The 25,233-nt window shown below is 44.9% G+C and overlaps 1 protein-coding gene across 3 annotated transcripts in view; it reads right to left on the reverse strand.

Moving 5' to 3' along the window:
• Positions 1-25,233, reverse strand: part of SLC10A7 (solute carrier family 10 member 7) — a 1,071,777-nt gene that overhangs the window by 841,983 nt on the left and 204,561 nt on the right. For all 3 annotated transcript variants that reach the window (XM_069631237.1, XM_069631239.1, XM_069631238.1), the window contains exon 4: positions 19,752-19,827. In XM_069631237.1, the coding sequence (XP_069487338.1) occupies positions 19,752-19,827 (76 nt within the window). The remainder of the gene's footprint in view (positions 1-19,751; positions 19,828-25,233) is intronic.

Genomic DNA, 25,233 nt, shown 5'->3' on the forward strand with positions numbered 1-25,233 from the left:
ATTTTTCTCAAAGTTGGTTTGACAGGGCCTGTCATTCAGAAATCATGCCTGGTTTGGCTGAAGCACAATGAGATATCCTGGGCATGGCAGGGCCTTATTGATCACAGTGGTTTAAAAAAGAACAGATAGAATTAGCATCAAAGCAGCATCTGTTTTAAAGGCCATTCTTTTTCATTGGGGATTCTGGGGTTTTCAGCAAAGCAGTGCTGCCTTTTCACTTTCTTCCTTCCTTTTGTATATGTCAGAACACACTGGTACGCTCTTTCAGTGTGTCCCCTTGTTCCATCCTGCCCAATGTATGCTTGGCAAGAAGGTGCACACATCTTTTTGTTGCTGCAAAATGCAGTTTTGAGGCCAGGGCGCTCACAGGAGTCAGCGCAGCCATTTTGCGGTTTCTGCACAAATGCAGTTTGGTGATGTGGGGAAATACTGTTGAGTGGGTCAATATATCCCACAATGAGCAGTTTGAATCAGGCAGTTTGATGCACCATTCAAGGGTTGTGGTTCGATGAGGTCACCAGGGAGGGTCTGATCGTCTATTTGGATCGGTGACAAATAGGCTGGCGGTTCAAAAAGCAGTTCGAACATGGTGGTTTGCAGCAAGGAGCTTCTAATTCGAGCTGTGGTAACAACATGCTCAGCTGGCACCCAGTGCAGCAGCAAACTGATTCAAAAGTGCGGCACAGATGTTGGAAGATCAAGTGAATGCCAAAGGTAGTTCAGAGGGCCCTGTTGGTTCAACTGTGTCGTACAGGTATGAAATATGTCTTGAGGTGGTTTGACCGCAAAAATAAAAGGATCCTGGCTGTAAGGAATCTCCGGTTGCTGCGAGTCCCAATGCAGGGGCTCAGGAACAAAATAGGTCCTAGTTCTTTTCTCCTAAACACAGTAGGCTGGAAAACAACTGTTGGAGTCCTTCACCTGCAGCAAGGTCCTGGGCAGTGGAGTAACTGGCATATCTTGCTCCAACAGCAGATCACCCCCAATGTGCCCTGGGGATGGTTAGGGAGCAAAGCTGGCCTCTGCCTTAACACTCAATCTTCACCTCCACGGCAGACAGTTTTGGAAAGTCAACTCTCCTAAAAGAGGTCCACGCAAATTCTTCCTTGTGCCTCAATGTTCCAAAAGTGAATATAAAAAAGGAGTTGGAGACCCCCTCGTTTATAGGCAAAAGTCCAAATGTGGTTGGACAAAGTCGAGCCTGATCTAAAGGGTCCAATCCCTGACCTTGAAATAAGTGGTCTTTGCTGATTTACATCATACCCAAAGCAATTTATGCAAAAGGAAGTCGAGGTCACAGGAAGGAAAGAGGCACAGAGATACAAGATGGTGGAATCCATCCCCACTTGTGCCGAGCTCCCCCTGCCTATACTAACCTTGCCCGTTTTTCAGACCCATCTTTTGGTCGCATTCTAAAAGATAGCTTCTTGCAACCTCCCACTTTTGTATTTGATATGTGCCAGTTTTATATTCCTATGACCACCAATTCAGAAGAGAAGCAGGAATGGACCTGGGAGTAGTGGTGGACACCAGGGCAGGGATGGGCCTTCGGGAAGGCATGGGCTTGCATTGCATGGAGGAATCATATAGCAGGTGAGTAGCACTGATGGGCTTCTAGGCAGGTCAGTGCAGAGGATCAACAGAACACACAGCATTTTATGTTTATGTTTATGTTGTGTGATACTCTTGACAGGATGAGTGATCGGATAAATACCAATGTAGCTTCTGCATTTTCCAACAACAACAAAACGTGTAGGGAAGGAATAAACTAAAGTGCATCAGGGTTTGCTGTCTGGCAGAGATACTGGTCTCCCTCTGCTTCTTTATCTGCATTCTGCTCAACGGTATCAGTGATATATCGTGCAGCACTCTTCTTGTCAAGTATCAGGAATTTGCACTTATGTTATTGATGTTTCACAACGTAACAACTGTGCTGCGTCCGTCAAACTCCCCATCCTTGGCACGAGGTGTAGCAGGCCGTTAGGGAAGGTGTTTTCTGGTTGCTACCTGATCTGCCTCCTGCATGTAGGATGGGGTAGGGTCCTGTGAGCCCAATACTCCATAGAAAATGTGGTAATCACTCCAAAGACCCCATGAAGGTAAATAAGGACCTGAGAAACTACAAGTCCTTGATTCCCACACAATACCAACAGAACCGTTGTTAATCTATGGAGCCAGGATGTGTATTCAAACCTTGGGATTGTTATGAAGAAGTTAAGTTGGGTCTGATCTGATTAACTCCCCCCTTGACCCCACCCACCACCAGTATGGGTGTTAATTACCAAGAGAACCACAAATTTGTGGCGCTTCCTGAGAATACCGGGCAGGAGAATAGAAATAATGGTCTGGATTGCACACCTGCCTCCTTCTTACGGACTTCAGTATGCTTGCTAATAAGTGTTACTTGAATGAAGGCAGACAAACCAAGGACCGTGCATGCAGCGGAATATCAGCGAGCTAGCAGCTCTGGAGACACATGGGAGTAGGTGGGATCATGGAGACATGCCACTTTGTGTTCTACAGTTTTGTAAGTTACGAGATGGTCAGACTGTCACACTGCCCTTACACCTCACAGGCCCTCATTAGGGGAAAATAAAGAAACAAATTTACCCAATCTAGGCCAAAAACCAATACAGAGAGAATGAAGGGGAGTCACAGAAACAAGTGGAATATCCAAATAGCTTCACAAATTCAAATCTCAAATGAGAATAACCTATGGTGAGATGGGGAGGAAACCTACCCTAACTGGGAGGAAGATAAAAGGCACTGGTAACGTCCAGACCGTGAGAGGATTCCTAAGAATAGAAATGTGTCTGCCCATGCTCACATGTACCAAGGGGAAAGCAAGAGGAAAGGAAGCGCTCAGGAGGATTGCTAGCTGGTGGAACAATGCTAGGTCCTGGGAGAGGCTGCTGCCAACCAAGGAGAAGAACAGCCCTGTAAGAAGGACTTCAATACCTAGGCTAACTAGAAGGTGGAAGACTACATCCCTGAATATTGTGTGAAATTAGGGTATGGAGGCATAGGACCTTCACCAGTGGCAGGAGAGATTCAGGCGGGACCTCACTGATCGAAAGGAGAATACTGAAGACTAATTATAAACCCTAAAGCCCAAGGCCAGGGAAGAGAACTGTCGAAGTAAGACCTGAAACTCCAAGGTTTCGGGAGAGGATGGGCCAAGAAACCTTAAGCCACGGCCTGATGAAAGACCTGCACAGAATCCAGAAATCACAAAGATCTCTTGAGCCTACGTTCCTATGGAAATTCATTGAACCCAAGTAGAAATCCCAAATCCAGGAACAGATATAACATGGATATGACAAGGCAGGCAAAGCTTCCTGACACACCCAAGAGAAACACTGGATACAAGGTGATCAGAATCCAACTTCTATGAAATGTGCCTGAAGAAGTGGGCACCTGGTTAAAGCAAAAGCAGCAAGAGGGGACCCAGAAAGAAAAAGATTGCATTCTGTTTCCTTAACATAAGGATGGACTTGTAAATAATACAGAATTTTGAACTATTCATTTTGGCAGATAATTTGAACTTTTGTTATTAGTGTAGGGTAGCCAGGAGGCGAATAACCTCTTGAGAATAGGATTTTGGATTCCCCACTGGCCATTGATTAGAAAGCTTGGACTTGTTTTTTTAAGATCTTCTTAAGTTGGAAAATCCAATCAAAGGAGGGAGAATATTCTAGTCAAGGTCAACCACAGCCTTTCTTGATCCAGACACTCTCACCTCTTAGTTGAGAGTATTGGTTATGGACTTACCCAAGGGACCCAAAGGCATTACTCCCACCTTTCCTGGGTCGTTCAAATAAAGTTGAGTGGTACTCGGCCTATCATACAACATACAACAGAATTGTTTCAGAGTGAAGGGATATAGTGTACAGCTCACTGGCAAGAATGTAGTGCACTGCTCACAGCTTGGCAGGTTCGGGGTTTTAGCGCCCAGCTCACTATTTGTAAACTCCCAAGGATATAGAGCCCCAATCGCCACCTGCTTATAAACACAGTCTCGGGGATATAGCATGCAGCATGCTTCTGGTCACATATCATGTGACCGTTTTGCTAGTTTCTAGGGATGTTGTGCCCTACTCTCTCCTTGACAGGTTAAGGGCTGTATCACCCATCTCCCCAATTGTAAACGCCAAGCGATCCAATGCCCGGAACACTTCCTTGACACATTGCCACCACAGTCTCAGGGAGCACCTTTTTTCATCGAAACCCAGTATCTCAGCCTTGGGGGATGCTCTGAGCTTGCAACTTGTTCCTCCAGTGGGGTTTTCTTTTCCAGCCACCTCCTCTGGATTCTCAGATTTTTAGGCATCTCAGCCTTTGCATGTACATCAGCCTGGCAAAGGCTGTCCCTCAATGGCAAGTGGATTCTCATTTAATGTCCTCCTTTTCTCTTCTAAGTGTCTCGCTCTGCCAGCTCATTGCAACTCCCACATTTGATCTGATAACTGCTGCCAATTTAAAAGAGGTTTGCTTGATGATGTCCCACAAACAAGATCTGGTATTGGTTGGGATGAGTAAACTGTACAGATACCTTCCGATTGGCTTTGTGCCCTAATTTGGTATTCTTTATCCTGTGTAGCTTTGCTTCGCATTTCCGATGCTTCAAATGGCCCAGTAGCTATTTTGGGGTCAGGCAAAAGTTTCACTTCTTCTACATATCTCTTTTTGCTCACTGCTGGTCTCAGGCTGAAAACAGTGAGCAGGATGGAAGGGGAAAGTTCTTGCCCAGCTAAGGTCCTGTCATACAGAGCTTAGCTCTTCTGTGCTCCGTTAATTGTAAATGTATACATTTTGCAAGGAGCACTCTAACTCCAATTTAGGTTCTCTTCATGGTAATTCAGGGTTGGGTTCACTGGATTCATAAACAACTGGGGAACCAGGCAAAAAGCGGGGAATTCATTCTCACTTGGTTCAATTAAGAAAGTGTGACTACTCAGTTTGACAGAGGGATTGGGAAAAGGAAGGAGGACCGTCTGAATAACAATCCTGTCTGCCTCCAAGTAGTTCTTGGCAAATGCCCCCATGTCCCTACAGTCACACAGTCTTGGTACAAGACAATGACTTAGTCACAGGTGTCAGTCTCCCGTGAGCAGTGGGGGGTGGCCATCAGAAGAGGAGCAGTGATGGACATTAAAGAGAATGTCTGGCAATATTACTTTTGTCTGGAAAGAGCACAGAGACGGTACATTAGAGGGCATTCCAATCATGAGACTTATTTGCAAAACATGAAGAAAAGACAATCACATACTTTAAACTGAGCATATTTACATTTAGAATGTTTCATACCTTTGCAAGCCCCACGGATACAAGCAAACCAAATGCATATTTGTAAAGTGAGTATGTACTTTTAAAAAACATTACTTTTGTATATACTTAAGCAGGCTTTTCACACGTGATAAGAAATGTGTCTGTGCTCATCCTAGAAAAACATAATTTCTAGGGTTCAAAACCTGTCACTTTAACACGTCCAATACTACTATTTTTCAAATTGTCAAGTGCTTAAAAACCTACCTAATGGCATTATATTTATTTCAATACAACTGCTCTTTTGGTGATGCCATTATACTAGCAGGTGGGATGAAGTGAACATGTGATATATTCCCCATGGTCTTATCTAAATCGGAGAGAAATGCACCCACTACCAACAATTATCGTCCCCTTCGCAAATTAGATGCTAGTGGTGAAGTTCTAAACATGCCAGACTCCTACGAGCCTGTCAAATTGTAGAAACAATAGAGTACCAATTACTCACAAGAGGTGGGGTGACCTCTATACATACTCCAATCCTACAGCTGGAGGCGGGCCATAAAGAACAGCAGGAATACAATAAGGCGACAGACCGATACAAACAGAATGGAGGAAAGAGCAGTTCTGGATGAGGGACGCAGAAACCATTTTGGGAAGGCCCCATCCAGATTGGAACCAAACGAAGAGAGAATTCAGTGCTTAAAAGCAGAGTTAGATTGCTTCGACATGGTTTTGGTTCCTCATAGTAGCTAATTACCCTGCTGATATTCCAGGTATTATGGAGAGATTTATCAGAGGGAAGCCACACAGAGTGAGCAGTCTGAGCTGAGCTCTGCTGCCTTGAAACAACTAAAGAAAATTACAGAAGTGAAATGATGCCCTTAACGAACAAATTTAATACATATTATATATTATATATATTATGTACCTTAGAAATTGCATATTATAAGGTATATTAAGTCATTAATGCCTTTGGTTTTCACAGAAGTAGAATTATTCTGGGTCGGTGAGTTACAGTGCACAACAAATCTTACAGATGAACAGCAATTCAAAGAAATGTTTGCCTTCTTAAGACCATAGTCTGAACTGGCTGTTCCATCCCACTGCCTATCCCCCTCCCAGTCCTGGTGCCCACTCCCCCTCCTCTCTCACAGCAGCTACACCCAGCAGCCACGCACCGCACTCTCCCCCCACCACTCCCAATTTGCCCCTCTCTCAGCTACCTGCCTCGTCTCTCCTCCATCTACTGCGCTCTGCAACCTCAAACACTGACGGGGGTGTCGTCAACCCCATAAGGAGGACTCAAGAAGGGATTCCAGTATCTTGCACACGTTAAGACTCCTGACCGTGGATCAAGCATTGCACTCATCTGTGCCTCGGAGGGTGGGCAATGCATTGCACCTAAAATGCACAATAGAACCTTAAACCCAACACAGACAAAACAGAAACCATGATCATGATCAAACCAACACCACATTCCATGGCCTAATGAAATGGGAAACCAATTGGAACCATCCAAAGTGGTTACAAATCTCAGCCTATTAATGGACAAAGACTTACCCCTTGAACCGCAAGTCAGTGCAGTAGTAAAGAAGTGCTTCTTCAATCTACCCACAATTGAGAGGTTACTACTCTTTTTCACCTTCCCACATAGAACACTGTCATCTCTCTCGTCATGTCAAGAATAGACTATGCCAATAGCATATCTAGGAATGCCAGACTACCTTACCGAAAAACTACAACAAATAAAGAAAGCAGCAGCAAGACTACTCCTCAGACTCACAAAAAGAGAACACATCAGACCAGCACTGAACACCATACGTTGGCCAACAGTCAAAAAAACGAATTTCCTTCAAAACACTCTGCATACCACACAGCAGTACACGGTCACAGATTTCCCCCTTTCTCACCTGAGTTCGATCCTTGCAGGAATTCTTGGAAGGAGCCTTCTTGCGTACAGATAGGGTTTGTACAAGCCCGCGCGAGCCTCTTCTGGTTCCAGCGCGCGTTCAGCGTCCAGGGGTACTCAGAGTCTCCGGGAAGTCCAGGAAACGAGGGAGGTGTACTTGGAGGCGGTACACGAGATCCGGGAATCAAGGCTGAGTAAGGAGGGAAGAGGGGGAAATCGAGGGTCTGGGAACCAGGAAACAAGAGATTAGTTACCGCGAACTACGGAGCACACGTCTAGTCACTGCAAGCGGTAGCGTTGAGACGTGCGGGGGCGTGGTCTCTTTGTAGAATGAGCTACGTCTGACGTGGAGGCTGGTGGAGAGCGTACCACGTTAGACAGCCATGTTGGAAGTACCAAGGAGTGCAAGCCCAGTTGTGACAGAGACCAGGAAGTCCAAAAAGGATGCGTTCTATGGATCATGACAGCATGCCTCCTCCGAAAACCTGTCCCACCAGGTTTGCCCGGGTGTATGAGATGATATCTTCTTAGCAATCGAGGGGTATTCAGATTTGAAAATGGTTCCCAGTTTCTTTCACTAAGAGGATATCCTTTCCACTCAACCAGGTATTAATTGACCCCGTTTATACCTGGAGTCGCATATTCTGGATACTTCATATTCCAGCTGGTCGTCCACAACCACGGGGTTGGGTCTGAAGGACTTCCGGGAGGACTGGACGTAAGGTTTAAATAAAGAAGTGTGAAAAACTGGATGAATCTTCTTCCATGAGTCAGGCAATTTGAGCCGGAATGTCACTGGGTTTATGATTTCCTTTATGGAAAAAGGGCCATAGTACCAGGGAGCCAGTTTGTTTGGTCGTAAATGTCGAGGCAGTAGTTTCGAGGACAACCAGACCTTATCACCGACTGCATAAGAAGGTCCTGGTCTTCTTTTGGAGTCCACATAAAGCTTGGTGTGAGTTTGGGCCTTTTCTAAGTGTTCTTTGGCTTCCTTGTGTACTTTGATGAGGGTTTCAATCCAGGAGTCAACTATTGGTACTGATGTCGGATGTGGGAGAATGGAAGGTAGAACCGAAGGGTGGAATCCTTGCCTGCAAAAAAAAGGGCTTGTCTTGACTGCCGAGTGATCACAATTGTTGTAGGCGAATTCAGCCACAGGTATTAAGAGTGACCAGTCGTCCTGTACCTTGGTGGCGAAACAACGAAAATATTGCTCCAGGGTCTGGTTCACACGTTCGGTAGCTCCGGTAGTCTGTGGATAACCTGAAGAGAGGGCACGTTGGATTCCTAGAATACAGCATAAGTGTTTCCAGAATTGAGAGATGTATTGAGGTCCCCTGTCTGATATGATCTTGGAAGGGAGTCCATGAAGTCGAAATATGTGTTCCAGGAAGATGCCAGAGAGTTCTGAGGAAGATAGCAATTTGTACAATGGTGTAAAATGAGCCATGTGGGTGAATAAATCAATGGTGACCATGATAGTCGTGTAACCTCTGGATGGTGGTAATTCCACAATAAAGTCTGTAGCGATGAATTCCCAGTGCCTAGACGGTAGCGTAGGTTGAAGTAGGAGACCTGCCGGTTTCTTGTTATCATGCTTGTTTTGATTGCAGACTGCACAGGCTTGAATGTACCGTTGAACGTCAATTTTCATTTTAGGCCACCAAAATTGTCTTTGTATGAGACGGAGGGTGTTGGTGCCGCCACGATGTCCAGAGTGAAGGGTATTGTGACAGAGGTTAATAATCCGTTGTTGTAGTCTCTGTGTGGGAATGACCAGGCCATTATTCTTAAACAGGTACCCGTCACTTGTTCTAAGATTCCATCGATTCTTCCCTGTTAGGGAGAATTCTCTGTTAAGGCTAATTTCCCAAACCTAGTGAGTGCCCCAGCAGCTTTGCTGGATTTTTGGGGTTTATTTTTTCTCCTGCTAAGAGTGAGCCTCTTTTTCTCCCACTCTTAGGCATGATTTGAGAATGTCATTTGACTGTGAATGTGTTTTATGGGCTATGGGGTCTTTTATTCCATAGGGCTTCATGTGTTTTTGGTATGTGTGTTACACAGCACACACAGTGCAGTAACACAGGGGTGTCATAGTGACCCCCAAACAGACTCCATACCCTGGGACTGACTACTGTCTCCCAGGGCATGTAAAGTCACCATTGGCTTTACTAGTCTCAAATTATGAACAGAACCAGTACAAACCATCATATTGTGGAAGTACTGGTAGGGGTAATTTGATTGCCCCTGGGTCTGTTTTCCAAGGGGGCACTGTCCAGTCCCCCCTTGTCGAGTTTCTGGCTGGTGGCAGTGGTTACCATGCGAAATATTCCACCGGAATATTTCTTATGGGATTTTCCCATTGATTTTAAACGCACCACTTTTTGGTGCAATGTTAAAGATACCGCCGGGTTATTTATTTAATATTAATTCCCCGGTTGGGTCTTTTTGCCAGGACTCGGTTTTAAAATGGCGTTTGTGTTCGCCTCTGAAACTCTAACCCAAGTCGAGCCCTTTGTTCCACTTTTTGGCGGGCTTCTGCACAGAAGCCCTCCAATGGTGCCACTCTGTCTGGGGTCTACAGGATGTGTGGGAGGTGGATTAGGCACCCTGGACTGAGTTGCCTTGGTAACTCAAGTCGCACTCTTGTGTGATTGGCCCAGTGGTGAGCCGCCCGGCTCACCACTTAGCATGGTTGAGTGACAGCTAGGCTGTTGAATGGGGTTTTTTCTGCATAAAAGCAGTGCTTTGGGGACTGGAACTTCAGAAGTCGCCACAGGACCTAAAGAATCCGAAGAGGGGAGAAGCTGAGCCATCTACAACAACGACACCACCGGTGGAGCCCTGATGTACGAACTCACCACTTCCCCGACGACAGAGGAGATCTTCTTCCAGGAGAGTCTTCTTCCCTTTGAGCTGGTGGGAGCAACCAGTTCACCTTTTTCACCTTCCAGGATGTCTCGCGGTCGAATCGCCCGTGCCAAGCCCCCTGGCGGCCAGATAGCCACGCTTCACCACTGACCGCGAATAAAAAAGTCGTACCTTTTAATCGGGAACTCCACGGCTGGTTTCTTCCCTGGCAGTGCAATGACCTCCAGCTTTCTCCCTCGTCGAGATCATCTCTTCTTCTGTTCGAAGCCACGACTTGCACCCGCTGCCCGGAACAACTGCCTCCACTGGAGCTTTCTCACCATTTCAGGTACTGTGTCCCGTCTGGCCGCCCTTGAAACGGACTGTCCAAGGTGTGCCATAAATCCTTGACTTTCCAACCTGGTTGGCCTCCAAACCTTCTGACTTTATCTTTCTGAAGTGATCCAACCTCTTTTGACAATTTCTGCAAAGACTTTGAGTGCATTTCCACTGTGTGATCTTGGGCACATTCAGCCTTGCTCTCTCTAAGAGTGGGCCTGGCCTATGAACTTTGGCTCTACAGTAGACCCTGCCTTTCCTGCCTTGCTGGGAGTTCTTAAAAGTGTTGGTACTGTGTTATTTCCATACTCTGCCTTTTCTCTCCCTTTTTAACAAATTATTGGAGTGCCATCTAAGATTACGCGCTCACCTCTTATAAGTGGTGTCTTGACCTAGACTTGTCGAATAATTAACTAGGGAGGTGTACATACTTATAGTGACTGTTTGAACTTGCTTGATATATTAGTGCCAGTGTATTTTCATAAATGTGTTTTAAATAAATAATTATATACTTTTAATACCAAAGCTCTGGTCAGTGTTTGCTTGTTCTACTGTATTTTTTGCCCTATTGTGTATGGCGTTTCCCGAATGCCGTGGAGGGGCTAGAGGACACCAACTAGATGTTTATCCGAGGCACAATACATACATAACCCCGTGTGGATCCTTCGCATCCTTTCTTGCAGGGATATGGGTCCACGGAAAGCCCCTAATTGCATGTGTTCTGGATCGTTAACAGAGGCAGGAGTAGGGTCAGACTTCGAGGAGGTCTCAATGGAAACCTTCTGGAAGGGCATCTTGGTTTTCTTCTTCTCTGCCTTCCTTTCCTGGATCCGAAAGTCTATCTGCATAGCGAGATCCATAAGGGCCTGGAATGAACTTGGGCGAGCCACTCTGGCTAGTTCATCTTTGTCTTCATTTAGCCCCCTTCGGAAAACAGTAAAGCATGCTTCTGAGGACCAATCCACTTCTTTAGCCAATTGTTTAAATCGTGTTACATATGGAAGCATGTCCTGGGAACCTTGCTGGAAATCAAGTAGACGTTCCTGGGCGCTAAAGCCCTGTTCTGGGTGGTCAAACATGGTCTTAAGGGCCTGTATAAATCTGTCCTAATCATCCAGGAGGGCATCTCCAGAATTGACTAAAGGTGTGGCCCAGGTTAGTGCATTTCCGGAGAGGTGCGAAATTATAATGCCCACCTTAGCCCTGGGGGTAGACAAATAGTAGGGCTTAAAGGTAAAGTGGACTAAAGAGGAGTCAAGGTATCCACGAAGGGTTTTTGCAGACCCATCGTATTTATCTACAATGCCGCCCAGTAGTACGCTTTCCTTTGTAGCGGAATCACGGGACAAAACTAATTGTTTTAATGCGGCATTTTACGCTTTCATATTCTGCACCTTGGTCGTTAATTCTTGCATGCGACGCATGAGATCCTGAACGGCCGCCTCCATGTCCGACTCAGCTTTGGTCGTTTGGCGTCTCAATCTGTCACGGATTTCCCCCTTTCTCACCTGAGTTCGATCCTTGCAGTAATTCTTGGAAGGAGCCTTCTTGCATACGGATCAGCTTTTGTACAAGCCTGCGCAAGCCTCTTCTGGTTCCAGCATGCGTTCAGCGTTCAGTGTCCAGGGGTACTCAGTCTCCGGGAACTCCAGGAAACGAGGGAGGTGTACTCGGAGGCGGTACACGAGACCCGGGAATCAAGGCAGAGTAAGGAGGGAGGAAGGGAAGAAGGGGAAATCAAAGGTCCGGAAACCAGGAAACAAGAGATTAGTTACAGCGAACTACGGAGCACACGTCTAGCCACTGCAAGCAGTAGCGTTGAGACGCCTGGGGCCGCGGGGGCATGGTCTCTTTGTAGAATGAGCTAAGTCTGACGTGGAGGCTGGTGGAGAGCGTACCACGTTAGACGGCCATGTTGGAAGTACCAAGGAGTGCAAGCCCCGTTGTGACAGAGACCAGGAAGTCCAAAAGGGACGCGTTCTATGGATCATGACATACACAGCCAAGGAGCGAATTCATACAGGGAACAATGTCAATCTACAAACAGAAACAACATTCACCTCGAACCTAAGCAATACTCAAAGCAAACATTTGGTGGAACAGCATTCTCCTGCATCGTGGCAAAACTTTAGAACTTGATCCCAAAGTAAATATGAACAGAAAATCACCTAAAGTTCAGAAAATTGCTAAACATTGCTAAAAACACAGCTCTTTAACTCACCGAGCTAAATGGGAAACTGCCAACACATTGCAATAGAAACACTAAAAACAATCAAGACCTGATGAACCAAAACAGGGCGACTCAAAGAAGTACTCTATTACAAATCACCATACAACAACTCAGACAGAGCAACACCTTGGCACAAAAAGACAGATGATGCCCCACTAACTCTGCTAAACTCTAATATTCTGCATACTCCCCCTCAAACACTGCACCTCCAGTGAAGGAAAAAAACAACAAACCTCCACAACACCCAACAGAAAACTAAACCAATCGCACACAAATCACCCCATACACACTATTACACCAAATCGCACATAACCTCTACTAATTAGAACCAAACCAGCACAAAGGGAACAGTCTGACTGAACTGAAGCTACCAACAGAACACCAAAGCGCTTGTGCTTTTCCCTCTCAATCCCACTAAGGCCCCCCAGCCCTCCTTCCTTTTCAGATCCGCCTGGGTGCCTGGAGACCATGAAAGTGGCAGCGGCGCGCTGTCTAAATCACAACAACATAACATGCTTTGCATAGACTAGCAAGCAGTACCCGATTAAGGAAGTGGGTAGACTGAAGGTATTAGCTTGCAGTCCCCGTTATGTGAAGACTTTGAAGTTGATGCTGGTGTTCATCTTTTGCAGCTATTCTAAAGATCATGAACCCTAATGAGGAGTGGCCTCCAACAATTATTGGGTCATTTGGGGATGTGTGATATTTCTTCTTAATATCAATGCCAATGTATCTGGCTAAGGCAGTTGCTAGCATGGTGTGTTTGAGTTGATTCTTCACCTGCTCCATAACGTGTACTGTCTGTGGAATTGGCTTTCCTAAGGCTAATGTTCAGTTCATCGCAATCCCTCTATTAGACAACAAAAATGCAACATCAATTAATGTATTCGTCGTTTTGTTCCTTTTTTGCCACATATAAATAAAGCAAGCAAAGTGAGTCTCTGGCCCTTTCCGCTGTCTGCCTACATCAACGGGTGTCTGTTAATAAGCACTGTGGTGTGATTCTGTTTGGCCTACCCTTTGATGCACTTGACCACTGCCTGCTCCCTGGCGCAATTCCGGTCTTCCTGCAAAGTGACATCTCTTTGAGAGGGAAGGCAAAGTCTTTTGCGGGGACTGAACACATAAGGCTTGTTTTGGGCAAAGCTCTGCTCCAGACAGGGAATAAGACGCCCCCGATCAGGAAGGTTAAAAGTTACCAAGGTGATAATAAATGACATCAATAGGTTTTTGGCCATTATAATTGTGGAGTCCCAGAGACAATCATGTCAAAACCAGACATGGCTTATATTTAGATTTGTCATTTGTTGCCAGTTCCTGGGGGCCACAATTATCTAATTTAATTTAGATCCAGGACTACCTACGGTTGAAGGCAGATCCTGGTTGCTAGACCTTCAGGTCTAACAGTTGCTGACAGGATTGCACATGTCACTTTGTGACTGCCATATTGCCAAACGACAAGGCAGCTGCTGAGACGTGTCAGTGGACAAGCTCCTCAAAGTCACAAGTGTGCACTAGGCTTTTCTAGCAAGAAGCATTATGAAGGGTGGTCTGATTAGTAAAGTTTAGGGGTGTTCTTAGAGATTCATTGTGCCTCGTTTATACTGTATTTCTGGTAAGAAGTATTAATTACCATTTTATGATTATCAGGTGATGCATCAAATTCTATGATCAGAGAAATATAAAACTGATGCGATGTCTTAATTTGCAACACAATTGTGCTTATAAGATGAACCATCCCCTCAGTATTCCATCAGGTTGTCGATATTTTTCCAGTGTTGATTTCTCCCAAAATGTGATTTTTTTCTTAGTCTTTCTAATCTCACAAACGTATGACTCAATCTTTCCTCTCCTTGGGGAGATGTTTTAAATGCATTTTCTGTACTCCCTCTAGGGAGAAAATAGCCCTAGCGTCTTCTTTCCAGCTCACCTTAAAGTCAATCATTCTAAAGCGAGTTTATATACAAGAGTTTCATTGGTATAATATTTTACCTCTTCGTGTGCAACTATGTGGGCTGCTAGGATGCACTATATATTCAGGTAAACTACATTCTGAGAAGATCTAATTTGGCTTCCTGCTCCTGTTATCGTAACTCTTGAGATTGTTTGATATAACAGTGTCACAGTTTGGTTCCAAGAAAAAGAGAGACTTTCCAGGCCATCCATAATCATAAAAGGCAAGGTTTAGGAGATTTCATAGAGATTAACTGCGCCTTCTTTATACTAGTATTTTTGGTAAGAAGTAGTGCTTTACGTGACTGGAAATGGTTGAAATTGGGGTGGTCTGATGCTAGGCAGATAAACAGCAGGTGGCCGTCCATGATTGGACAGCTTCCACCTGTTTGAATGATCCAAGCCTTCCCACTGGTGTACTGGGGCAGCCGCCCAGCCTGCATTTTGGAGAAGAAAGGCTCTGGAGAAATTCTGAATGTTTCCCACTGGAAGCAAGCTCACTAAGAAAGAAGACACTGCAGAGTCAAAGGTCTGCTGCTGAGGAAGACGGCACTGCCAAATCCAGCGACCAGGGATCCTCTGGACCATCTTCAACGACCAAGGAATACCTTTACTGGTGCCTTCCTCTTGTAGACTGGTTGGCCTAACCAGACTTGTGCCCTGTACTGCTGCTCTGCTATCTGTAGACTTTAGAAGTGTCCCAGGAGCATCCTTGGAACCGACCATCCATCAGAGCAGCATCAACACTGCACCTTCTCAGCGTAAGAGGGAATTGTGGCGAGGAACCTCTTCACCCGTGGCAGCTGCTGCCTACTGTGAAGAGGCGGGGGACTGTCTGGAGCCTGCATTTTATCACCACCAAAATCCAAGCCTGCCTGACATTGACCAGGGTGTGTTGTCCAGCTGACCAGGCCTGCAGTTTCCTGGGGGTCATCCATCATGGGAATAGCCAAGCTCATCCAGTTGTGCGTGTCCTGCCCAGCTGGTGATCCTCTGAACCTGTATCTGCTTTGGGCGATTGTATCTGCTACTAGACAGACCCAGACGAAACACCAACTTCAGCCACTGAACCTGCAACCCCTGGACCACCTTCACCCAGAACTAAGGCCTGAGTAGTTGGCTCCAACAATTCTTACTTAGCAGGAGGTGGTAGTATTGAGCACGAGGGCTCAGGGGCTGAGTCTACATATCACTCTATCCCCCTGATTCTAGAAGATTCAAGAGGCATATCGTCCAATACCTAACACTACCCTTACATTGTCATGGGCAATGGAGTCCTGGATGAGAATTCCTTACTTGAGACCCCTCAATATGCAGGCATTGCAAAACGCCCCTTTTCTTTTGTGCAACTCATTTTGTATAAAAGTGCTTTTACTTTTTAAAGAATGTACGTGTTTGTTTTGGCAAAGTCTTAGTAAAGGGGGACTTTGTGACTTCCTTAACCCCTATCCGAGTACAGTTCGTCCCGGGAGGATAGCTCAGGGGCAACGTGCACGCTTTGGAAGCAAGACGTCACGAAGCAACACAGGTTCGAATCCCGGGTCCGCGCTTAGAAACCTCTGGGTGTTTAAGCGTGTTATAAATACGCAACTAAGACATACAAAAAAAAACAATTACGCAACTAAAACTAACAGAGCCTCGATGCTGTGTGAGCGCTTTAAAAATGTAAAATAAATAAATAAAAATACATGTGAACGTATTGCTTTAAAATCACTTTAGACCACTGAGACTTTTTTTAACCTGTCTAGGAAAGAATTGCTCAAGTCTAAACTGCCTTGTAAATGGAAGGCATATAGTTTACACTTGTCTGGCCACTTTTGCTCCCTTCACTTTACTTAAAACAGCTGTGGTACTGCTTTGCATTATTGTTTAGAACTGTTTGTAATTGCAAAGTGTTGCGGAATACCCTTTTGATCAGCCTTATTGTGTACTTATGCATAGATAACAGAGTGTGTGATATATAATATCCTTGATTTTTACCTGCGCGGGTTTTGGCCTAATACATAGTATATTATTATACATCTGTGGACCTCTATAAATTGACTATCTTCAATCGTTATTGATTGTACCCATGCATTAAACACCTGATCTCCTTAGTCTAGGCCTTATAGGCCTCTCAGAACCATACACCAGCGCAGATTTCTGAAAATGCCTCTTTACAAAAACCTTAATTCTTAGAAACCTTCATTTATCTGCATACTCCATTCCTTACCAGTAGGCTCCAGCTTTAGCTCTTGGACCCTATTGCCTACACTTCACTGCCTGGGTCACTAAATTGCAAAATATTTCCCTACAGAAGGCAGTATTCACCCCATCCCAAGATCGGCCTCAGTGTTTTACATAGACTGCTCAGATTGAACATTCTCCTTCACTCTGTGCTGAAAGAACACTGTGGCGGTCCTAGCCATTCTAATAGAGAGGTACATTTGAATTATTTCAAATATTGGGCACAGTCTATGCCTACTAACAAATTTGAAATGACAGCAAACTGCAAGACCTATCATACAGCAATCACAATTCTTCACAAATGAATCAAAGAATGTGAGCTATTAGAAGAAACATTTCATTGCAGCCTAACACATGAGGTTACACTAACACATGGTGGGCAGTCTCATGAAGTCTAAAATAAGGCCTTTCCAGTATGTAATTCTGACTCCCCTCTAACTTTCAGCATACAGTTTGCGACTGACACCACAGATTCTACCCCATCATCCGTTTCAGTGCCTCCAATCCCTCCACTGTACACATTCTGCACGCTACATTACAGCAGAGACGCACTGTACCAACTGCAGCAGTACATGAAAATCATTCTTTACCACAACTACTGACAAACCACAGGCCATCCTCCAATCTAGCCGATTTAACAACGCCAATGGTCAAATGTGTCACACAACAATGGAAACACGGATGGATTCTAGTGATATTCTGGACAGTGCCCAAGAGTTCTGACATAGCCCTCATGCAGAGATCTCACGCGGCACAACATGGTAGAGGTGCGAAGCTGCTGATGCCATTTGCAGTACTTCACATCAGTCGAAAGTAGTGTGTGCAACCTGTGTTGAAGGCGATAGGAAATCTGGCATCTGGTGAAATCTTACCCTGAAGAGAATGCCATTTTGTTCGCCTGGGTCTCACTTCTAATCCACCTACTCACCTTAAATGGTGGACCTGAGCACAGTACTGCACCGCTGCAGTTTTAGCTCTTGCACCATAGAAGCAAAGACTTGCCAACATCCTGAAATTCCATTGCTTTGATAATGCCAGAGGCACTTCTATATTAAAGGATTACATTAAAAACAGAGCAGGCGGCAGATCTATTTTCATCTGGACTACCAGGCAGTGTGCAGTGATGAAATAGTTATATATTTTGATTGCATGTTTGGTTTACGCACTGTCATACATACACAGTTGGGTGTGGGGGGAGAAGAGAGAGAGAGAGAGAGAGAGAGAGAGAGAGAGAGAGAGAGAGAGAGAGAAAGAGGGAGAGAGAGAGAGAGAGAGAGAGAGAGAGAGAGAGAGAGAGAAAGAGAGAGAAAGAGAGAGAAAGAGAGAGAAAGAGAGAAAGAGCGAGAAAAAAATCATGGGGCAAGAAGGCTGAGGATCCCCCACAACAGGAAAAAGAAAAAAGGAGCAAAATCTGGAACCTTCAAAAATATAAGGATTTAATCACATAGAACCCTATCCGGCACAGCAGCACGAAAGCAATCCAGATGAGACAAACCATGCTACAATGGCTCGAGTGCAAAAGCACCACATGGGGCCACCATCTCTAAACATGTGACACCGACCAGGGGCACAACTATGATGAAGAAGCACATAGTCAAAGTTTAGGCAATTAGGAGAAGACTGGCCCAGGTCAACTCAGACAGATGGAAATCTAGCAGTAACAGGCCACTGTGATAAATGTGAATCTCTACCCAGGAAGCCAACACCCCAACAACAAAGCGCCAGCATGTCCCAATTCCAGAAGCAGGAACATTGCACACTGGAAATGGGCATCAGGAATAAAGGACCACTGCACGTCAGCAGTGACAACCCTGCGTGCAAACTATTTTCCTTAATAAACAAAGAGCCATTCCATAGACCATGCCAATAAACAAGAGGAAATCTATCCTTCAAATGTGCTCGTGGGAGGATGCTCCAATCCAGAATCATACTTCAGGAAACGGAACAACTTCAAGGCGCTCTGAACGTGCTAGATTATTCTGGCTGGACCTGCCCTTTCGAAGGCACAGACACACCATCTGAAGCCCAAGCACCAAAAATGTTATATATTAGAGCATTCATCGATTCAATGGTTACATATTTTCCATAATCTCAGTTATCGGAATCACAGGGTTGTTTAGCTCCAGGCATCGAGGGCCGGAATCCTGATGGGACTTCAGAATATCCCTTATTATTCATGAGAAGAAATGTGCATACATTTAGGAACACTGTATGCACATGTATCACAATGAATATTAATGAGGTGTATCCTGAATGCTGCGCTGGTACTGGCCCTCAAAGCCTAGAGTTGGACAACCCCGAGAAGGTGACTGATAGAATCATGTAACAGTTTAACGACTGCGGCGTGCAATAAGCCTAGTTGTAAACAATCTTTATAACAGGCAAAAGATGAAGATGCATTCAACAGAAAACATGACAGAAGGTTATTTTAAGACTGGGCGAGGTGCATCCAGTTACATCCCAATGTTTGACAATGGGAGACGACCAGAGTTTACCTGCAAATATTTATTTATTTATAGCACGCCCAAACCCATCACAGCGTTTGTTACAAGATTTCTTTCAGTTAGACAGACAGCAATAATGCTGCCATTGCAGTTTAACATGGAAGAGGCACTGTTTGGAAGATGCTAAATTATGGGCCATGCTGCAACATTTAATGTAATACTTACTGTTTCTTTACTTTGCCTTCTTCTCTTCCATGTTAAACTGCAATGGCAGCATTATTGCTGTCTGTCTAACTGAAAGAAATCTTGTAACAAACGCTGTGATGGGTTTGGGCGTGCTATAAATAAATAAATATTTGCAGGTAAACTCTGGTCGTCTCCCAAACTCTGTTCAGAAGACTGTGGACCGCTACAGGTAAGTGGATTGAAAACATAGCTTCAGCTTGCTTAGGTATGCCTGCACTGCCCCCAAGTTCCAGAACTTGCCCGTTTCATTAGAAGAAGCGGAGGAGAAAAGTGTTCCTTAACTTACCTCATTTCCACCAACCGCTTTGGTTAAAATTACTGCCGAAGATACAGGAGGTGGCATACAACCTACTGTCTGCAAACTAAAACAAAAAACAAAATAAGGCAAATATTAAAATGTATTCAATGCAAATGAATGGTTCTAAATTATTTAAGCATGTTTTGCGACAGAGGGTTTGACTAAGAAGACGCTAATCTCCTCAGAAATATACATAATATATGAGTCTCCCATCCAGGCACATACACGTATAACTCATCAATGCTGTGCATGCCCTGAGATAGGGCCCAGATTTAAACAAGCACTTTAGAACCCTTCGACAGGCAGATGGCATGTAAACACACAAGCTATCTTCTACAAGGACTTTACGTACCTGCAAATATGCTCCCTGACCCTTGGAGACTCTACAAGTCCCCCCTCTTTGCTTCCCAGCAGAGGAGATCGAAGGTTCGAACAATGCCTGGCTTTCACTCTACACTGTTACTACAGCAAGGAAAAGCACCTTCACACTAGTCTATGAAACTATAATACGCAATACAACACACATCTTCCCCGTATTCACGGATGGGCATCTCGTTTGCCACAGAGCACGTGCCTCACCTTTACAGACAATAAGCAGTCCTCGAAATGTAAGATAGAATAGTGGTGACCCATATACATCAAGACTCTTGGATCTGAAGTTACAGTATACAAGCGCCTGCTTTTTGAAGACATTTGCAATTTAACATGGATTCTAAATTGGAGGCTCGACATCAACAGAAGACACTCTGTCGGTTTAACCTACCCATCGCTTCCTATTCCTCCCTCGGTCTCAGTGAACACTTTCCCAAGAGCGCAAACTGGTGGGCATGTGTCACTCTATAAAACACAAGCTTAAGTTCACATCCAAACAGTTATGCTTTATCTGTAGAATTGAACATTCTGCCTTTGAATCCAGCAAGGCCAACCTCAGCAAATATTTGAGGGCAAGAACGGAATTTCGAATTATGCAGTATTCCTTACATGGCCATTTCCTTCCTGTGCATTCCTAGGGTCGTAATGGTGGGTGCACCCTTCTGGTTGATCCCAGTTACTTGCTGGCAGCCAGATCCTGGTGGTGGGTCCCCTTGCAGCCGAAGCAGGATGACTGTATGACAAACCTTAGACATTGCCCGACAAAGACCTGATGGGAAATCCCCTGCTTATGCATGAGGTTGCGATTTGAAAGGCACTGGCCACATGTATGATCTCCGGCGAAGGAGCCATCTTTTTTGATTCTCACAGCCCTACTCGCACAGCTAGCAACAGCTTCCGCAGCCCCAGATTAATGGTCACAGACCACGGAGTGGACATATGCCTCACTGGTTCTGGAGTGTTTTTATGAATCCATAATCAGGTGTTTTGACGATCCCAGTGTCATATTGGGCTAGAAACATGACTAACCACTGGAAATCAAAGACTGCTCTGATATTCAAGAACAAGTACCTCACCTTATTGTGTAACCTGCAGTTGTAGAAACACATAAGAAAGATATCCAGTGGCCAATGTTAACTAAGGGCAGGCCATCACCACAAAGCAGAGTAGCTGGGATGGAGCCAGCAACACCTGCTTTAAGAGCTTCTGCAATAGTGAACTTGAGGGATCAGTGAATGACTCCATCATAAGAGTACGAGCGAAGGCCTTTGCTCCCTTGTCTCAGCTTGGTGAAAGCAGCGGCCAACACCATATTGGCTGTTTCCCATTGGGAGGGGCACTGTAAATCCCTTTACAGACTCATCAGCAAGGGGGTAGATAGCAGGGTTCCATTTCCAATTCCAATAAAAAGAACCACGATCCCCACTGAGCAGAGAATTGGCTCTCTTACATGATTGGATAGGAGCAGAATCCAACTCTTACATGATTGGATAATAATAATAATAATAATTTAGCATTTATATAGCGCTACGCACCCTCAGGTATCTGAGCGCTGCTCATTATTACCCACAGTGTGTGGTGCTAAAGCAATCGAAGCAATTTAGAAGCAATATCTAAAGTACAATCTCCAAATACTCATGACTAGAGTATGACTAAATGAAAGTGAATACCTCCTTTGACCAAATCCAATTTTGAGGCTAGAAACTATGATTGTTGTGGCCCTCGGGGCCAGGGACTGCCACACACTCCATAATGTGGCCCTGGATGAAGAAAATAGTGAATCCCCAATCCACCACCAGCATGTGTGTCTAGCCAGCCCTGTTGGCTGTAACACCTCATGGTGGTACAGGAAGATGCCACTTTATGGTGAACAGCATTCGGGCAAAGAGCCATGCGGTTTGCGGAACACCATAGCAGGAATCTGCGAACCTCACAGCACAGATAGGGACACCAGGCTCAATTGAAGACAGCTGTCTGAGAGCATAGCTTGTACAGCAGTCTATGGGCCCTCTCGTGCAGACCCTGACTGGTCAGAAACCTGAAACTTTACTCGATTGTAGAAGAAAGGAGACACCGATCACACTAACATCTGCCACCTGAAAAAATAATCCAAGATGGTGGCCCGATGTAATACATCCTCGGCTGCTGGAGCAGAGGTGTCGAACTGCTAGGCGAGTCCTAGCACCTGGTGCGTTTATAGTTCACAAGAAATGTGCCAAATCACTACGTAAGGTCATACAACACTCACACCTGAACACATTAAAAGAAAATAAACATCCCAAGCCAAATAATGTGTAAGAATAAAAGAAGAGCAGGTCTTTCGGGAGGGGTGGGAGTCACGAGTACAGATAGCAAGGTGAGGGATGGAGCATGGTAATAAGGTGGGGAGGAAAGAAGAGGGACAGTGTGTGAAATGCTGTTGGAGAAGAGAGAGAAGACTGCAGGGAGAGATGCAGAGTAGTGAGATATTAGAGTCAAGGTCGAAGGAAGATAACAGTGAGAAGGAGATGAAAAGAAAACAAGGGTGGAGAACTAAAGAGGCAGTGTTTAGAGCATAGTGGAAAAGCGAGGAGAGAAAAGGGGACTGTGAAGAAGGATGGAAGTGAGGAGTAACAGAAAGTCTGCAAGGGAGGAAGGGGGCACAGGAGAAAGGTGGAGGAGGAATGGCCCAGGAGCAAAATATATAGTAATAAGGAATAACTCATGCTTCTTCCACAACTGCACCCATTACTAGCTGAACTTCATTGCACCACTACAGCATGGGAATGGGAGGTAATAGGCGAGACACTTGATTATTTTAAGGGGCTTATAAAGATAACTTTCACAGACTTCAAAGGATCCAAAATGTAGCAGCAAGAATGGTTTGGAGGAGTATTCACAGGCTCAGTGAGGACTCAGATTCCCTTGAAAGCATGAACATTGATCCACAAAGCCATCCCTGGATTGCCCCATCTTCTCCAACTGCTATGGATCAATGGACACCTTCAGGCCTCTCAATGATTTCAGTTTCAAAAGACAGAGCCATGGGACACTCATCCATTGTCCAGGCTGCCTGGCATTGACATAAGGTCCCTGATGCAGTGCACAACATTAGTAATATATATGTTTAGCAAATCCATTAAAACCATAGTTATTCTTCAATTCTCTCATTTCATACTCTTAAGAAGCTTGCAGTTGCGCTTTGATATCCTTAGGTCGCTAGCACATTAACAAGAAGAAGAAATAGAAATGGGGACAGAGACTAGCCTATGGCCGGGCCCATGTGAAAACTCCTGAAGTGGTGGAAGAAGAGATTAAGGGAAAGGCCTGACAGAGAGAGTGACAAAGGGTAAGTATGAGAACCTGGGGATCCAACTGCAAAAGAGTGAGATTCCCGACACCAGTACAGACACCAGTACAGAGCACCATGTATTCCACAAGTCCATAATGGTCAACGTGATGTCCAGAGATGTACAGTACAAGCCAATAAAGACCATACAATAAGCCAAGAACTAAGTATGAGCACTATAAACCAGGAGACTGAATCATGGATGAATCATGGATGCCAAGAAGGCAGAGAATTTGGGGAGGGAAAGGGAAGGACCGAGAACTACAGTCGTGAGAAGTTGTCCATGGCGAACCAGAAGAAGGAGTCAAACTAAGTGCAAATATGATTGAACCATGTTTATGTAAATAAAAAAAGAAATGCCTATCTAGCCCTACTGCAATGAGAGAGTTTCCTTGCCGAACCAACCAAAACTAAATGGTGCTTGTCAAATGTTCCAAATGAAATAGTCCCTAATAGTAATCCTATTCAACTAAGTGGCCCCGTCCCATGAGAAAACTTAACAAAAAAAGAACCAGGCCGTAGCAATAGACTCGGTCTTTGCCTTCTGTTTGGCCCAACCCTTGGATCCGTTTCCTCAGGAAAAATTCAAACCTTCATCACATTCTGGCAAAGTTCGTCAAAGTTCATCAATTTCTTGTGGTACAGTCCTCAGCCTCTCTGCAGGTTCTATATGACATGTTTTAAGTCTTTAGATCTACTTTATACGGCTTCCTTTTTTTCTCCACAGGAAAAACAAGATTTCCTTAATAGAACTCAATCAATATCCAGCTTGGAAGTTGTCAAACATCTATTTTTGTCCTTGAAGACTGGAATCCTCCAGGTTCTCCTCCCTCCAATTCTGTGTGCTCTATTTTGGAGTTTGTGGACTCCGAATGCCCTCTGGCCCTCTGACAAGCTCGTTTTAGTTAGTCTTTGGTTGGGCATTTGCCCGCCTGGGTTCCTATGGCTCCCATAACCTTTGTAGCTTCCCCAGCCTCAGATAGTAAAGTCTTTCAGTTTCTCATAGCTTTCCAAAGTCCTTTATCCCTCAGATAGGCTTTCTTCATCTCTGTTCGGGTTTATCTGGCTCTTGCAACCCTTATGGCTTTTCCAGCCTCTGATTTTGTTTCCAGGACTCCCCAAAGTCCTCTTGCCCTCTGTCAGGCTTGCTCTAGCAGGGCCTCAATATAGTGTATGCCCATTCGGGGTTTCCCTGCTCCCATAACCCTTGAAGCTTCACCAGCTGTGTCAATGGCGTTCCATTTACCAGATACAACAAAACGAGTCCCGACAAGAAAACCATGAGATGGCCAACAGTGAATTAAATCACTGTGCGTGTAAAGGAAACTGGGCATTAGGTGATACTATTAAACACATATTGCAAGTCCTTATATTTGTTCTGTATTTAGTTAGAGCAAAACACTCTGCGCTAAATCCTCAAAGATGCGTATAGACTTCACATTTATTGAGTACAATTCGAAGTAATCGAAAAAACATATCCCGAATTGTTGCGCTCATAAACAGAGAAAAAGGTTATACCAGTGGCATGTGTCAAAAGAAACATAGAAGAAGCGTGTACTAACATCCAAGTTTGAGTATTGAACAACAGTACATCGAGAGAATTGTCAACACATCCTATGAGCGACAAAGTAACTAGCTGGTAGGGAGAATTTTCAGAAACGTGCTAATTCCCTTCTACCTTAGAGACCCAGCTTTTTTTTGCTGGACTTTCGGACTTTTAATTTCTAACCTGGACCTATTCCCCACTCTTCCATGTATTTTCCTTTAATC

The sequence above is a fragment of the Ambystoma mexicanum genome, chromosome 6q (assembly GCF_040938575.1).
Source record: "Ambystoma mexicanum isolate Mex_15411 chromosome 6q, UKY_AmexF1_1, whole genome shotgun sequence".
In the NCBI taxonomy this organism is placed as follows: Eukaryota; Metazoa; Chordata; class Amphibia; order Caudata; family Ambystomatidae; genus Ambystoma; species Ambystoma mexicanum.